This window comes from Vanessa atalanta, chromosome 24 (assembly GCF_905147765.1).
Source record: "Vanessa atalanta chromosome 24, ilVanAtal1.2, whole genome shotgun sequence".
Taxonomy (NCBI): Eukaryota; Metazoa; Arthropoda; class Insecta; order Lepidoptera; family Nymphalidae; genus Vanessa; species Vanessa atalanta.
The window spans coordinates 2,555,106-2,573,720 of record NC_061894.1 but is presented as its reverse complement, the minus strand read 5'-3'; the positions used below and the strand labels follow the sequence as shown (position 1 = coordinate 2,573,720).

At 32.7% G+C, this 18,615-nt stretch overlaps 1 protein-coding gene and 1 non-coding gene across 2 annotated transcripts; one reads left to right on the top strand and one right to left on the bottom strand.

Moving 5' to 3' along the window:
• Positions 1-939: 939 nt before the first annotated feature.
• LOC125073378 (centrosomal protein of 104 kDa) lies at positions 940-16,961 on the bottom strand. Its single transcript, XM_047684185.1, has 20 exons — positions 16,681-16,961; positions 12,628-12,786; positions 11,313-11,448; positions 10,724-10,811; positions 10,321-10,504; positions 9,877-10,088; positions 9,357-9,542; positions 8,895-9,060; positions 8,297-8,384; positions 7,845-8,001; positions 7,223-7,449; positions 6,661-6,798; positions 5,853-5,984; positions 3,984-4,197; positions 3,380-3,781; positions 2,880-3,297; positions 2,696-2,795; positions 2,123-2,262; positions 1,753-1,848; positions 940-1,445 (listed from the first exon to the last, which is right to left on the bottom strand). Exons 1-20 carry the CDS (start codon positions 16,718-16,720, stop codon positions 1,324-1,326), a joined length of 3,405 nt encoding a protein of 1,134 aa, XP_047540141.1. The 5' UTR covers positions 16,721-16,961; the 3' UTR covers positions 940-1,323.
• Trnac-gca lies at positions 5,325-5,396 on the top strand. Its single transcript has one exon. It is a non-coding gene; the product is annotated as a tRNA-Cys (tRNA).
• Positions 16,962-18,615: the final 1,654 nt, after the last annotated feature.

Genomic DNA, 18,615 nt, shown 5'->3' with positions numbered 1-18,615 from the left:
TTTTTAAATTTTAGAAAATGTGCTCCACCTTTAAATAAATTGTAAGCAAAAGACGGAATCCATAATATCGGACGGTAAAAATGGACAAGGAAGCTGTGCTTTAGATAGAGAATAGGGAAATAATATATACAATTAATATTAAAAAAAAAAAATGCTTAACATTGCTATGTAAAAAGAGTAAAAATATTAAGTTTTTATTGCGAAGAAGTCTTTTTAAATCTATTTCTTAATTAAAGGACGTGCCGCAGTACAAAATTATTACAAGAATAATTTGTGAATTGACTTTTTTATGATAATATTTTAAAAATATATTAAACCCATTTTAAATTGCTATGCTTTAAGTTTTAACATAAAAGCCGACCGAGATTCTAAATTTTACAGGATGAATCGATTTAGGCCTTTTCCTACAAAAAAATAAATAATACTGCCATTCAATATTTCAATTTAGAAAATTTTTCTTCCATTTAATGTAATTTTTATAAGAAATAAATTAAATTATAACCAGAAATAAAAACTACCTACATCCTTAATATTGCACTAATCCTCGTGATCACGTCCTCACTTCAATTGAAACAGTCTTAATTTAAAATAATTTTAGAAAGGTTTTATTTTATTGTAATAAATACTTGTTTTTGTTATAATGTTTGTATTAAACAAAAACCGAAACGACTGAACCCTTTCGTGTGTGGGATTGTGAGTAAAACTGTACCGCTATACATAATATTTATTTAAAGTGACAACATTAATCAAGTCACACAAATATCCGGCCTTGAAATAAAACTAGTTTTTTAACGGATTTAATCGCGTATATTATTTATTTTATTTTAACATCCCGACGTTTCGAGCACTTTGCAGTGTTCGTGGTCACGGGCAGTCTGCCCGTGACCACGATTTCAATGTGTAATAATCGCGAAAATCTAAGACAACAAATATCCGGCCGCTTGCATATTAGTATGTATTTATGAACTGTTATATTTCAATTAATTATTCATGGCCGGCAAAGCGTTATTCCTAAACGGTTTAATATTCTTAAATATTTTCGCTATTAATTAAGTTTATCAAAATTTACGTATTGGTTTGAAAGAAAATCTAGATGTGTACAAATTCTTAGAATGTCTACATCATATCAAATGTAGTTATAAAATTATTTAAAATAGTAAATAATGAAATATCTATAAACGAATTATTTAAATTGCAAATATAGTTAAAAATAATAATAACAAACACCGCCACCTAATTGTGTCCTATGAAGATTTTTTTTAATTATTGTAAACACCAATAAAACTAAGCAACTTATCTGTTCTGTGGACGAAAATTTAAGCTTCAATTTTGCTGCCTTAGTCGTGGATTACGTGGACATTGCATCAGGTGCCTTTGCCATGGAAGATCCCGAGCCAGGACGTTTGTTAGGCAGTATGGACATTTCCATTCGTCAAAGCTTAGTGCTAGAAGAAAAAAAATATTGGTTTTGCTATAACATTGTTAAATAAATTAAAAAAAATATTGTTATTTATTTTATTGACAGAGATGTATACGTCACTAATTTTTTATTATAAGAGACCCGAGAGTAAATTATTATAGATATGTATCAACGAAATATTGATATGCTAATCTATTAAATATAGACTATATAACATAATCGAATGAAGCTGTATATTTAATACGATTGCTTACTGTTTTTTGTAGGGAGTTTATAAATTAATTATATTGTAAAAGGTGATGTTTCAAAGATGTATTGATGGAGGTACTTACGGATGCAATTGACGTGATAATCGCTTTCATCAGACCGTAGCGCTGCACCACATTTTTGACATGCCTTCCAGAGACCCTCGCTAAGCGAGCACTCCTCTAAAAGTAGTTGAAAAAAAAAAATTATAAATTTGCTTGCTTATTTATGAACGTACTATATACAAATAAGTATTTATTTGTATATAAACATATAAACATTTAAATTAATGGTATACGTTCCACTACACCATTAACTACATCTACAAAAGTAAGATTGTGACTTAAATCTATCGATGATTTTTTTTATAATAGTGTGTCTCTGTCTAGTAATAGTTCTATCAATATGAATTCATAGACGATCAAATTTATCAGTGGTAGGCACAAGAATTTATACCCAGCAAATGCGAGTGTAGAACTCTCGCTTCGAGCGCAAGATGGCAGTGCGGACAGCGCGCCAGCAGCACGCAGCGTCGCCAGTAGTGCGCTTCCAGGGCAGCCGCGCGCACACGACGACCGCACCACGAACACGATGTACTAGCAATTATTATATATATAAATATTATGAAACTCAGGGAAACTCCTCAATAATTTGTATTGCATTGTATCGATTTGTAGAATTAATCTGAGTTACAAGTACAAGGAATATAATATCTTGGATTCCATGGTTGGCAGCGCTTTGTTGGCTTAAGGAGTGGTTTCTTGCCGAAGCAATGCAAATATCTATGGACGTAGGAAGCCACTTAAAAATCAGGTAGTTTTTAAGTGGCCTTCTACGTCTATAAACACTCGTCACAATAGCTCGCCAGCCTTCCTAAAATAAATAAAAATGAGGAAAAATTGGATAAAAAAATAGCAATAAATTAGAAAGCATTATATTTAGCAGGACGATTAGCTCACGAAGTCCTAAAACAGGTAAGTCTGATTAAATTTGGTTAACATAGCTTTCACGTCATTATTGGGCACTAACTTGCAAACCGGTTCCGGAGTAGTTTCGCTACTCGCGTCAACACCGACAGCCTCGTATCCTTCGAACTGATGTTCACTATTAGACATTTGCTGCCTCCTTCCTGTAACACGTTGAAACTGATCGTAACATTGCTTCTATATAAATATTTATTTGCTCCGTTTTATTACATTATAACTGTTTTTACCTGGGCTATAATATCCGCTTTCATCCATTTGACTATGTTCATCTAAATGCAAGTTTCTAACACCCGCCACCAGCTTGGGTGACTCCAAGCCTACATCTCTAAAATAATCAGCCTTAAGTTTAGGTGAATCAAGACTTCTACTGTCTGAGTCACATCTCAAATCATTTCTTGACATCTGTGGGGAATCCATTGGTAATGAGTCCATACTACGGAGATCGTTCTTTGATGTTTTCGGTGATCCAATTGTTGGGGAATCTCTGTATTCTAAGTGTAAAGGTTCGTATACAGTCGCGGGTCGTTCTTTTAACTGGGGCTTAGAGGGATCGTGGTCGTAGTGAATCATGGAATGACGATTTTCTATGTTTCGATTTGTTCTACGGTATATCACGTCATCAGTTTGCTTTTCCTCGAAATGTACCTAAAATTATTATGATCTTCTAATTATGGTTGAACTTATTATTAAATATATATAAATATATAATGAGAAGTTGCAAAATTACCTTTTCACTACCAGTTACAGAGGATCTTGGCGAATGCTTAGGACTGACTGCACTATCTAGTCTTAATTTATTATAGCCAGGGAAATTGGTGCCTTCTTTTGATTTCCCAGTTGGCGTATACCTCTTAGTAGGGGACTTTTTTAAACTGCTTTTTGTTCTTGATGTTGTAAAACTACCGCTTAAACTGGATGGCGCTAATGTACCTCCACTTGCACTTGATTTTAAGCTATATGAAGATGTGGCATCTAATGATGACGTCATGCCAAAGGATGTGGTCATACCGCTAACAGTTGTGCCACTTCTGGTGGAGTGACTAACGCTCGCTTCGAGATTTGAATCTGCAGTTGATTGATCCCCACCATTAAGTATCTGTTCCTCGGTTGGTGCCTGATTCAACATTTTCTGTTGAACCAATTTTTCACTTAATAACAGACAAATATGAATAAATTGATGAAAACAATTAGTATTGAAAACATCATGATGTACTTTGATGGTTTTACTTCATTTAAAGACACACATAATAAATATAAAGTAAAGTATATAAGGTAATGGAAATAAATATGCACAAAGGAAATAATAGGAATAAAAAATACAGCATAAATACCTGCATATCAATTCTATCGAATTGTTGAAACAGATGTCTATAAATGAGATTCCGTCTTGTAACAGCATCATCGGGGGGTAGTTGAGCTCTGACAACTCTCGGAGATCTCGCATAAGCAGCTAAGAGTATACGTTCAGCAGCAGCTCGTACTGACCCTGCCGCATGCTGAGCACCAGCTGCGCCACATTCTGCTAGACGCCGAACCGTGAGACCGCTGGACAGAAGTTAAAACAAAACACGAATAGTACTTATTCGTTCTCATGTAAATCTCTCACAAAACTTTGTCTGAGAGTGATCGCTTTCAGTTATGAGAGTTCCTTAAACCTTTGCTAACTATTTTATTACTCTACCGTGACCTGTTCTGTACAAGTGGATTGGCACACAATGATGAAAGGCAACATTAGTGTCGTTTATTAAAATCGATACTGCCTTGTATGTTTACAGAATCACACATTTGTGTTTTTTATTGATCAAAGTAAGTCATAATCATCGTTCCTGATCATTTGAGTTAGGTTAGGTATATTATGTTGATTGTTGTAGTTTTATTACATAACAGAGCTAAAAATAGTTTACAAGGAAAATAATTATTGTAAGAAACAGTTTGTAATATAGAGGATATTTTTAATTGCCTGTAATTAAGATCTAATTAGGTTTAATGGGGTAAGCGCAATGACAAATGATTTTTAAATTTTTCATATTGAATGAATACAAATCAGTTTTGATAATTGAATATTTGTATGAAAATGTTTTTGCAATATATAGGCGAACGAGTAAACAAAACCTGATGGCTAGAGGTCGCCACTATCATCTCCAATACGGCACCTAACTTTCAAACCGGAACACAACAATACAAAGCATTGCTGCTTGGCCGTAAAATATATGATGAGTGGGTAGTACCTACCAGGACCAGATTGCACAAAGCCCTACTTAATGTAAATGTTACGTAAGATGCTTGTCAGCAAAAGTAAGCATAGATCTTCCTCACGCTCACATATTTTTTTAATCTAAATTTGTTTCTTTGTTATTTGTGAGTTTTTATAGACATATTAGACATACTAGGAATTTAATACTCTTATTATTTAGAAATCAATAGTAATGACGTAATCATCACCACCAGACACCCCGCTTCCTTTGATGTTTTCGTAAGTATTTATTTAATCCTTGTTATTACTTTATATGTGAAATATATGTCATGTTGAAAACATTGACATTAAGATAACGTGTTCTGTCAACGCAATACCTACGCAATCCTTTCAATGAAATGAATATTAAATTCCATTTTTATAATCTGTGACGTAATAGTAAATTGTATTGTTCTTTGTTTTCATTTTATCTTTCGAAGGGGATATAGCTCAGTGGTAGAGCAATCGACTGCAGATCGATAGGTCCCTGGTTCAAATCCGGGTGTCCCCTAACTTTTTTTTATATGAAACATATTGTTTTTTAATTAATAATTCAGAATTTTTTAATATTAAGAAACCGATGAAATTATATAAATATTTCGAAAGATTGTTTTTTTTTTTTGTTAATAAAGTGGGCACTATACCATATTTGGTCATAAAAACATATAAAGGTCGGTTAAATTGTAAGCAAATAAGTCAGCAGCAGATAGTATATTATATTTGAGAGTCATCTCGTGTTCGGCGATGAAAAAGATTGTGATGAAACCTGCATGTAAGATGAAATTCTTCCACATATTCTTATTCCAACAACCCGCATTCGAACAAGGTAGTGGAATAAGCTTAACCTTCTCTTTAAGCATCCTTTATCCAGAAGCACATTAATAAATTTGTACAATTTTCATGTATTTTGTGTTTATTTTTTTATATTCAAATTATTAGGTAGGTGGATACAATAATTAACACTTACCTATTTTTATCTGTTGAAATGCCATGACTTAGAATGAGTTGTTCCAACATCTGGAGACGAGAGAGGGCGAGACGAGGATGCATGGAAGCAGCAACAGGACGGACCAGCTGTTGCGGTATCAAGTGAAGACTCCTGAAATAAGACCACAAGTACATTTCTAAAATTTTATTATATTTGTACAAACATATTTCGTATGCTAATTATAACTAAAAAATTGTTAATAAAAGTTTCCGCGAAATTTAAGTTTTGTTATGAACTTACGATATAAATTATTATTGTTAAGTTGTTTCCGCTATATTATGTCTCTCCTGAACGAAAAGCTCGTTTTGAATCGTTGTTTTATAGGATTAAATATAAAGCTACCCGATTGGAATATAGATTCTACCGCGAAGAACCGACAAGAAACTTAGTGATTACTCTTTTCCTACAATCAGCTTGTGCCTACTATAAATACTATGTCACATAATTTTATTATTCGGTGTTGTAATAGATACTCAATTAAACAGACTTGATTCCTGCTGCGTCTAGTTATTTCACGCTTACCAAATAAGGCACGAATACAGTAAACACAAGCTACATAGATTATTATTAAATACAATAATGTTATTGTTACTTATCGCTCTTAGAAGTCAAGGAATACTAACTTCACACTTTTATATCAACAAGAAAGATTTTTTAACATGTGATTGATTCATGCTAGTTATATTGCAAGTGACAATTCTCTAGCTTAGTATCATAAAAAAATTACAGTTGTTTAGTTGTCGTTTGTTTTTTTTTCTGTTTCGTCATTAATCTCTAAAAAACTAACCTGACTAGTGGACAGTCGGCGACAGTGAGTACAGTGTGCTGTGCGGTGGAGTGCACGCGAGGTGCAGGGTCTCCGCAGGCGCGAAGCAATTCTGGCAGAAGCTTCTCAAGACAACGCCCTACTTCTGCTGCACAAACTCTGAAAGTGTTTTCTTATTACTATTTTCTATATAAATGAATATACTTACTAACTTACCACAGCGGTCTATAGCGGTTGTATAGTAAGTGATTTGTCTCCGTCTTTCGAATGGTAAATTACTAATGATAAAAAGAGAAATCGATGTGTTCTTTTCACTCGTAATGCAACATTTATGAATAAAATCGTTAATATTTATTGAAATGATTTGGCCATATAAATATTGCTCACATTTCGAAACTCATTGTATATCATTATAAATAAAAAAATATATACGGAATCTTAATTTATTAAATTTTTATTGTGTTGTAATTTAATCTAATTTAAATTTTTATTGTTTTTTTTTATAATGCCAAACGAATACAAAAAATGATTGGTCCAACTTGTAATCTTCTATTAACACTACAATTTTATTTAATCTTATTACCTGTCTGGTACAAATTCTTTAAACAAAACTCTGACGACTTCATTAGCTTGGCTGTATACGGAGAATACTTTATCTCTTAGCGCCCTTTGGAGCAGAGTTGCAGCGGCTCTCGCGGTCTTATTCGGAGAGGTCTTCGTGCTGCCATTTGACGGTGACGTTAATTCAGCTCTAAGACGAGCAAGACCTTCTTCTTTATCCAGATAATTTTTAGAGAAGAATTTTTCAACCTTTATAGAAAAACAAATTGATTAAAAAAATAATAGTTTATTTTTAATTTTCCGCTTCACCAATCGTGGATAAGTTATCATTTTTACATTGTTCATATTTATGTTAGTAAAATAGTTACTTTAATTTGTTAATAGATGGCGCTAATGCTTTTAATCGTGCTATTGTCCTATATAAGTTATTATTGTAAGTTTATCGTCATTCAACATAATAATTGAGAATAATTTTGTTATTTTTATTTTTTATTGTGGATTAATCAAACAAATTTTGTTGGTAATTTTAAATTAAATATTCACCATGACTCGTAGGCTAAATAATTAATCAGTTAAATTATTTCGTAAAAGTAAAACTACAACATGAAATTGTAATATATCGTAAACGTTATTCTTTGTCTCACCAAGGGATAACCAAATATTAGTATCGGTAGCGCGGCCTGTTTCCTTTCGCGCTCGGTGAGGCGGTGCGGCGCGCGCGCATGCGAGGACGCGCTGCCACCGCTGCACTCTTCCTCCCGACTCTCACGAGCCTCGCGCAGGTATTCGTTAGTGTGAGAACTGTTGGGTTCGATTCTAAAGTCATTTAGAACTGTATGATACGGTGCTGGTGAAATTCAGGATCGTGGAGTTAGCTTGGAGGTGTTTGTAATGACGATATATATGTTCGGATTGTTTCAGCCGCATTGTGTGACAAATTATTTAGTAGATAATGTTTTAAATATGAGTTTATGGACGATTGAAAGCTGATATAAAATTATGAAAGTGTTTTAACGGTAATTTTTTTTTTTTAATTATAAATTTTAGATCATAAGGTTGAAATATCTGATTAGTAAATAAGGTTTTGTATATGTACTGTCTCAGAGCTGGTAGCAATCTCTCTTCATAGGCTTCAAAGGTGGACCTGGGACCTGCACTTTTGTTTCTTCGTCTTACGAGAGTACCTGAAACATCCATAGCAAGTGAAGACATTTTGAATAAAAAATATGTTTATACATGTATAATAGAATATATTATTATGCATGTATAAACATATTTCTTATTATATCATCATATTTAGGGACTTATATATTATGCTGAGCTTACAAACCCGCCAAACAAAAATACTCAGGATTGTTGTGTTCCGGCTTAAAGCATGAATGGTCCAGCGTAACTACAGGCACAAGGGATGGTGGTGTTTTATGGAAGGGTTAATATTCCTTACGGCGTCAATGTCTATGGGTGATGGTGACCACCTACCACCAGGTGGCACAATCCACCTCTCATTTAGTAAAAAGCGAAATATTACGAAGTAATATGGGTTTTAAAAGTATTTTTAAAATAAAAAACGTATTATATGGTTCAGATAAAAATGGGGGTAGCTTAAATGTATACAACCCTTATAAAACTAGATTATGTTGCAAGATTGTCGAGAGGAGTGTAATTTGCATAGATTCGTTTGTGAATGAGTTTACCGTTAGCAGCGTTAGGTGTTATACTTCTTCGAGGACTGTCTGTGTCTCTTCTCAATTCTTCTTCTTCTTTCTTTTGTGTTTCTTGTTTTTCTTCTTGAACTGGTTCGATTAATTGGGCAGGTTCTAATTGTACTTCTGTATCATCTTCTATAGTTTGGACGGGTGACTGAAATAAATTGTTAGTTTTTTTTTTATATATTGGACTGTCATATTTACTCTTTTTTACCACCAGAAAATATTGTAATATTGTATTATAACGCTTAAAACGTAACACATAAATCAACAAAATATATTCAATATAACCTAATATAATATCTAATAAAAATTAAGCAATTATTACTATATTGCTGCGATGGATGTGGTGACTATTTACCATCTGTGGCCTATTTGCTAGTCCACCTAACTAAATCATAAAAAAAATATTCGTTTGCTATCATGGAATTAAGTAATTTCAGCACTCACAGCAGGAACATGATGACCATCCATATCATCGACACAATTGAATTCATCTGGCGGTTCCGAAAGGTGTTCTATCGGGGGCACTGGCGAGGGGATATCGACACTTTGTATTCCGGCAGCGACGGACGGCGAAAGGTGATGAGAGAAGTCATACGCTTGAGGCATTGAGGAATCGTTGCGGGTATCCGGCTGGAAGGACCAATAATTATAATAAATAAGATAATTCATTAGCATTTTAAGCTGTTTACTACTATAAGTTACTGTACGGTATGTAACGAAGCTAATACCATTTATCGTAAAGCCAAGGACAATCGTAATATCAAACAAATTATTTAGTTTTACGATCAATAAGTGCTACTTAGCAAAAAGTCCTGTTACCCTAAACGTCAATTTAATACGTCTAACTGGCATATTGCCTTTATAGCAAAATATAACTAACAAAACATAGATAGCAGGACGTCCGATAAGCAGATCTATTATTAAAAATTAAAAATTATAATCACTTGTAGAAAATTAAACTTACGCCTTCATCTTCAAACAGTCTTCTTAACTCAGGATCTTCTTTTACTCCAATGAGAGCATCTGCTATTCTATCCCTCATGCGTCTCGCTAATTCGAAGTCATCCCGAGCTGCAGCTGTTCTTTTGCGGAGTCTCCATCTCCCAATCCTTATACCAGCAGCGGCTAATGCAGATCCAGCAGATTTTAAGCGTCTTGCATATTCGAAGCGTTCCTCTGTGTATTTCATAAATATATATCATTCATGACACGTTTAACTAAATTAATATAAATCATAGCTATATTCAAATTCATCGTGGTTTATTCTATTTCAGATGTTGCCACACTGACGGTCAGAAAACCAGAGTGGTTGTGTATTGTTAATTTACTCATCATCATTTTGAACTTACATTAAAACGTCTTCATTACAGATATCGTTATTTAAATCAAATCTACTACTACTACTTACCGGCAACAGCACTTTTTTTCTTTCTATCTAAACTGCGTACAAGATCAGCTATTTCATTGTCGACGTACATAACGAAAGCCAGATCATCGTACGGTGAAAAGCATACTTCCGCTTTTTTCACCGCGGGTGATTTGTTGCTATCTTCTATTTCATCCCCGAGGACGTTCACTGCCATTAATGCTACCTAAAGTAAAATAAAGCATGGTCTTACATAAATGTAAATTATTTTAGAATAAAAAATAAACCTATATGTATACTGCGATGGAATCAAACTCTAAAATCATTCAGTATTTTTAAGGTACCTTATCGTTATTTTAAGCTTTGTCATGTATTTTTCATGTAATCGTATTAAGGTCCACGTATGACCAGGAAACAAAGTTTTATAATGTTTAGGTGTATTTACTTGGTCATCTTCTTTTGATGGTGGATGCGGTCCAGACAGTCGGAGCTTTACAAATCTGGCAATAGTTGGTTCAGGGAGAGCGGCAGATCTAAATAATCATTATTATTTATTAAATATTATATTCTAACTTCCATTAATAGTATTTTCTTCAAAATTGCCTCTTTTCATAATATTTTTTAATTTTTAATCTTAATTAAAAACGTTTTTTTTATTATTCATTATTCGGTATACATTTACTTTATGGAAGGACTTTGTGCACGTTGGGGTAGGTACCAGACACTTATCAGATATTCTACCGCCAAACAGCATCACGAGTATTGTTGTATTATTGTTGTGTTTGTGTTTAAAAAGAAGAAGAAGTGAGACAGTATTACATGGGACCTAAAATCTTTGCTTAGCCAAGGTTGGTGGTAAATTGGTGATGTAAGGAATGTTAATAATGGTACTGAACTAATGTTCATGGGCGGTGGTGACCACTTTCCATTGGCTTGCTCTTTCGCCCATGCACCTACCTTTTCTATAAAGGAAAAAACTTTATCGGTATTTAGTTTATACATCAATAAACTTGCAATCGCAAGCAGCTGATTACCTTAGTTCTCTAGTTCGCGCCTGGGGGGCCGGTTTGGCGAGAGTGACGCGTCCGACGCTGGTGTAAGTTGCTCCGCATGGTGTTGCTGCCCCTTCGGAGACTAATCCGCCGGAGACCAAAACCTCTACGCATGCCGCTAAATAACAAGACAGATTTTTAATAGCCAAATGTTACGAAATTGTATACATAACTTTAACAAAAAAAGATCATGAATTCAAATACTTTCAACTATTAGTTAACAAGTGTTTAATTTATTTTTCTAAATACTACGCACACATGCACAATTACAGAAAAAAATCATCCCATATCATATTAATATGCCACAATTTTCTAGAAATATCTGATAATCTGTATCACCTACAGATAAGTTTGTCTCATTTCAAATACAGAATGTAAACACCAAATAATTTTTGTAGTCATAAATTAAAATATACTAGGTTAGAGAAGGCTTATGCAAGCACTAATTTAAAGGTACCGACCGTTTTCACGCGACATATATCAGTGACGTTATTCAAACACAATTCATTATCATCATCAAAAACATAAAACATCGTGAGGAAACCTGCATGTGTCTAATTTCAACGACATTCTGCCACATATTCAATTCATCCACCAACCCGCATTGGAGCAGCGTGGTGGAATGTGCTCCAAACCCTCTCCTCAAAGGGAGAAAAGTCTTAGTTCAGCAGTGGGACATTTACAGGCTGTTAATGTAATGTGTAATAAATAATTACTCATAATACGACCCATGACTTTCTATTAAGGCTTAATAGTTTAACTTTATATATAACAATCGGATTTATCAGTCATTAGCTTATGTAAGAATCCTATTATGTAAGGCACATACAGAATCCGATTGTAACGAAATTCTATTTTAATGCGTTTGTTCTTTAAATATTTCAATTATTGTGGTCGACGTTACGTTATGATATTAACATAACGAAATCTCGGATATTAAACTTAATCTTACAAAATAACTGGTCAAATAATACAGACAGCTGCTTGTGAGCCCTCAACGCACATGTCTGTATCACCGCCTAAATAGTTGGGTTAAGGGTTCGTCTCCTTGAGCTGATTCTACAACGCTTCCAATGCGGGTTTATAAATAAGCACGGCAGATTTTCTACCGACGCTTAAAGATCACAATGTTTGCCTTCACCACCGAACAAGAGATTAATTTAAATTCATGAATGTACTATTTAGTTTACTTCGAGACTTAAATCAATATCAGAAAAATTTCACAGCACCTTTATTTTCAATATTAAATAAAAAGACTTATATAACTAACTTTAGAATATTATCGAATCAATCTTACGTATAAGTTGATGGTGTGCGAGTAGCTGAAGTTTGTGTATACTGGTTACGGCTTGCAGGCGGAGGAGTAGCTCGTGGGGCGGCGGACCTGAACTCCTCCATCCCCTCGCAGCAGGACCCTGCGCGTTTAGCTCGCATGCTGGATAGGAGCTGTCCTCGCCTCGAGAGATATTCCATAAATTTATAATACTGTTATCGTACGTTTTATAAAAATAAAACAAAACACGTACGTACGTACGTACCTCCATTTCTTTCTTTTTGAATGTATTGATCGTGTATTGTGTAATGATTATTTGATATAAGATTTAATGAATTGGCATTTATATAGATAGAGAGGTACTCTTTTATTTCACCACACACACGTAATAGAAATACAGAAGTACTTTTCATGGTGACACATAACAACACATAACACAAAACATGTTCACAATTTGGCGGGTTTGGTCACTTATATTAGTATTTTCTTAGAATCAGGCAATACAAATTAAAATAAAGACTACTATTTATATTTATATATATATATATATACATATATATAGGTATATACATAAATAAAACGAAAATATATTAATAAATTTAATATATTATTCATAAAATAATTTGATCTTTATACTACTAGAACTTTTCCCACGGCTTGAAGTTAAAATTTGTTAATATTCGTATCATATTATGGAAATGAAGTATAATTAAAACTATCTGTTTTAAGAGCCGGTGTCGCTGCGGAAAAAGTTGAAGCAAAAAACGATCCAAGTATTCGTGTCTTATATCAAATTACATTTTTGTCCGATTTGCTGTCGAAACATTTGGCCCTCGGAGGAGCAGTGCAAAAAGCTTCATTAAAAGGAGGGCATGGTTAGTTTTTTGCCCAGAGGATCGGAATTGCGATTCAGCGGGGAAATGCTGCTAGCATTCTCGCGGTCAATATTTATACAGTAATTATTTTTAATCCGTATTTGTATATATTTTAGGAATTCTTATGTAAATACAATTTTCATCATTTTTTCAAGTTATAAATGATGAGAGTGACTTTTTTATATGCGCGCCCAATACTTCGTCAAGTTATTCGCTAGGCCGCCAATTAAGTGTTAAGTCTCTCGAAATAAACAACCTATTTCTAGATTTAATAAGACTACATTTGAAGAAGAATAAGAAAGAAAAGAATACGAAATAATAATAAGACTAACCTTAATTTAAAATGTTTATTTGATTACAAATTTAATTCGTGAATGTTTAATTTTATTAATGAGTATAGAAGCGGTAAAAAGGAAAGAAATTACATTTATCATATTTATAATTATTATTATTTTATTATTAATGAGTAGATTATTATTATTTTTAATATTATTATTTATACATTTAGCATGCGAAATCACATAAAACTATTTTAATTATAACGAAGATGTATAACCTCTCACGCGCATGAAACCATTCTTTTTTTTTTAGGTTAACCTAATATTTAGGTAATAGTCGTTTAATAATCGAAAATCGTTTTTCTTAGCATGTCTCTTGCATGCAAACGTTTTTTTGTAGACACACATGTTAAGTATTTTTAATTATTCAATACCTATATTAACAAAATTTTCTTTCGTCCAATCATTTATGAATTTAAATATGAAGAATTATAATACTTGAAGTATGATAACTTCCTTAATGGTTATTTATTCAACGTTATAAGCTTCTGAAAGAGTAAAAAGTTCTTGAAGTATTGATTACAACGGGCCTCGAGCCAATTCACGTACTCGTATTGGGCTTGTTTCCATGTTCTATTTCATTAATTATTAATTTTAATTAAAATTTTTAATCATTAACTGTTTAGTGGTAAATATAAAAAAAAATGGTTATCTGTTATATTCAGTGTTTTAAAATTATTTTATTTTATTTTCATTAGGACAACCAACAGTAGATACAATATCACATCCAAAATAAAAAAAAATACATTTCAAAATTATCAAGGCAAAAGTTCTACTACTTACAGGTAGTCTCACCATGCATTATCATATTACACAATGTAATTATTGAAATTTGAATTAAACATAAGCATAATAATTAAAAATAAGAAATATAATACATTTTTTAAACTATTATACAATAAATAATAATTAATAAGATAAACCATATGATTAGAATTGAGCACAAATAAAATCAGTAATTAAAATAACTGGTCAAATAATACAATAATGTTATTAATTGAATGAATGAGGAACTTTTTAAAACTAAGCTCGACTTATAATTACTGATTTTAAATGATTTGGTATTTAGATTTAAAACTCCGTATTGTTGGTGGATATTGATTAAAGGGAGTTCACCCGTCTGGGTAGGTACAACCCACACATTAAATATTCTACCGCCAAACACCAATACCTACTTAATATTTAAGTATTCCGGTTTGAAGACTGAGTGGAGCAGTATTACTACAGGAACAAGGGACATAACATCTTAGTTCCCAAGAGAGGAAGGATTAGAATTTCGTACAGTCTCAATGTCTATGGGCGGTGATGACCACTTACCATCTGGTGATCCATTTGCCAATCCGCCAAATTATATCATAAAAAAGTTGGTTGTATTTTATACCAGGGAAAGTTCAGACTATACCGGGGAAGATCCTTACTAAAACAATAACGGCATACTAAAGGAATTTAGATATAGAATTTAATATTTTCAAAGAGAAAGAAATAACGATGGCTCCCTCGGTAATTTCGTATAGTAGCCGTAATTTTTATGCACTTTTGGTAGTTTGGCACTGAATATTTGTACATTTCGGAAAGCCAGACTGTTTGTTGGCAGGGAATCATTTTCTGACTAATTTTAAACGGTCTACATGTTTTATTTGATAATTTCGTTTTTTCATCAATAAAAATATTATAAATGCGAAAGGAACTATGTCTGTCTGTATCTGTTTCACGTCCAAACCACTGAATAAAATCTGATGATATTTGATATAATACAAGTTTTTTATGCATAACACCTGATTAAAAACCTCTAAAATGCGAGCAAAGCCGCGTGCGATATTTTATTACCTGTTATATATTTGAAGTTCAGCTTCGGCGATAAGGAAAAATATCGCGTGATAAAATAGCAAACCTTAATAGACGGTAATTTTTAATTGTGAATACCTAGGTGTATGTACAAACTTATCCAAGACAAACAGTTTAAAATATTTGATAAATTCTCATTTTTGTTATTCTGTTGATTTATTAGTATTTTTTTTTAATATAGTCGGACCGGCTGATGGTCAGACATCACTGCCTCTCACAGACATTGGCACTAAGATACTTTAACCATTCCTTACATGGCTATTGCTCCACGAACCTTGGGGACTAAGATTTTATGTTCTTTGTGCCTGTTACACTGGCTCCTCCTTCACACCGGAATACAACAATACTACGTATCCCTACGCGGTACACCCTACCACCAAGTAAAGAATATGTTATAGTTTCCTAAATTAAAATAAGCGATATATATATATATATATATATATATATGATTTTATAATAAAAAAAATAAAAATATATTGTTAAGGTTAGCCGGTATTCCTGGTAGGAGAAATGAGAGTATAAAAATTACACTACGATATAAAATAAATACTAACACTACAGGGACATATTTCAATGGAATAAGAAACAACTTTAATACGTATTTTTCTATCAATTATTATTAGATATATTTTTTGAAATATTATTATGGTACCGTATTGATTTTATGATTTGAATTGAAGTAAATATACACATTAGTCGTTACGATCACTTTTTTTTATTGAACAGATAGTTTATTATTCATTATTAGTGAACAAATAACCTTAAAAAGTACTAATTAAAACTAGACAATGATTAATGATAATTAATTGTATGTAATTATATCGTTGTATATTTTTTCTATGTAAAAAAAAAAATATATATGTTTATATGTAGTCAATATTTAGGCAAATTTCTAAATTAGTGAAGAATATGGAATAGCTTATATATTTTAATAAAACAATAAATATTATTTTTATTAATTTATATCTACTTAGTTTAAAAAAAGATACAATTAAACATATTAAAAAAAAATCACTTACTTGTTGCGTAGACGACATGAAACGGTATACGTTTTGGCATTATACCCGCAAAGCTACCTGCATACTCTCTTTAGAACGATATGTACTCCCATAGCTACGCTGTTACTCTTATTTGGGTCAGAAAGCATAATAATCCATTTTTAAACGAAGCTAAACACTTTTCGGCGAAAACTGTTACCTACATGTCTCTATCACAGTAATAAACTACAAGTTTACGTGTTAAGATAAATAAGTATCGTTTGAAATAAAAGTAAATTGCAAAACAGGAATGGAGTGTTGACTGTTGAGGGCGAACCGAGTTTACTTAGAATGAAAATGAATAGATTCAATCAATAATGCGGTAAGAGCGCCCTCTTAATGTCTTAGTAGCGCCATCTAGTGGAGGGTAAAAATAGTTTTAATATGTTACGGCTACGCGATGTTATTACGACCGTATAGGGCGATTTTATTATTTTATCTGTGGAATGTCGAATTAAACTTATCTGTAATCGTTTATTAAAAAAAAAGAAAAGTATAATATATAATAAATTTTAAGCAAGGAATTCGATTGATAAATGCTTTTATTTTACTGTACCGCGTTGTATGTCCGTTTGTGTATAATGTGTATGCATTGCATGAATGGCTTATATTAATTTATTTTTAAATATATATATTCTACAGGGTTATAGTTTGTGTCGCCTTAACAAAGTTCTTGGACAAACAATATTATAAAGACCGTCATAAAAAAAACGAGGAAAGTAAATTATTTTAGAAACGTGCACAATTCACATGGACCATCTGATAGTAAGTGCTCTCTGCCCATAGACATTGGCGCCGTATGAAAAATTGATAATTTCTTAATTTTTCTTTTCTTAAACCAATGCACCACCTTGGGAACTGAGATGTTAAGTCCCTTGTGCTGGTTACACTGGCTCACTCACCCTTCAAGCTATACTAACTATCACTACTTGGTGGTAGAATATATGATGCGTTGGTGATACGCAGGCGGGTTTGCATAAAGTCCCACCCAGTGGTGATTATGTAACGAATTTGTGATTATTGGCAAGAGAAGCGCCTTAATGTCTAAACCATGACTGGCAATCCTTAACGCATGCGTAACAGGATATTTTTGCAGTCATATATATGATCAACTGGTCAGCATAATGTTTCTTAGCTTTGTTATATAATTATTAGCGACCCGCCCCGGCTTCGCACGGGTGCAATGCTGATACTAAACATACTACGGAATGTCTTTATATACAACATTCGCAGTTTTTTCGTCATTAGACAATAGTAACCGCTATGTTGATGCATTTTAAATCTGTAATATCTTCGAAAATATTCATTTAAGTTACATGCTGTAAAGGGTCATATTGATCTATATTAAATGCACAATGTATTTAAGGTACCTAATAAGATAAGAATTAATCTTGTATTGCTTAAAGTCGCTTCATAAATAAGCCATTATTTCTCGTAAAAATTAAAAGATTAAAAATGGTTATTGTGGGCTATCCCTGAGAGATAGACGTATACCATCGCGGATTTTTTTTTTGTAGAGCTTTTTAAGGTGTACAATACTGTAGTACATTATTTTTATCTATCTCGTATGGTTCAGCCAGCGTTAGCAATGTAAGCTCAAAACAATGTGTTCATATAAGACATTTATTAATAAAAACCGCAAAATCCATTGCGTAATTTTAAAGATCTAAGCATACATAGAGATAGACAGCGGGAAGCGACTTTTTTTTATAATATGTAGTTATAAACTGAGTCCTGAGCCGACTTTTTACTAACGGCGGTATACTAGACGGTAATATGAGGATTTTATCTGGGGACGCAATTTAAATATCACGTAATATTTTTAAAGTTAATAAGTAGCATTTACTTTACTTCTGTGTGCTTATAAAGATTAACAATTCGTGTCAATTTAATGAAACTTAACATACACTTATTTTT

Excerpts from the sequence above, each read along its gene's own strand:
- LOC125073378 (XM_047684185.1), bottom strand. The coding sequence starts at position 16,720 with ATGCCAAAACGTATACCGTTTCATGTCGTCTACGCAACAA. Across the intron at positions 12,787-16,680 it reads TCATGTCGTCTACGCAACAA|GCGAGGACAGCTCCTATCCA; the intron begins GTAAGTGATTTT and ends ATATCTCTCGAG. Across the intron at positions 10,505-10,723 it reads CATCAAAAGAAGATGACCAA|GTAGCATTAATGGCAGTGAA; the intron begins GTAAATACACCT and ends ATTTTACTTTAG.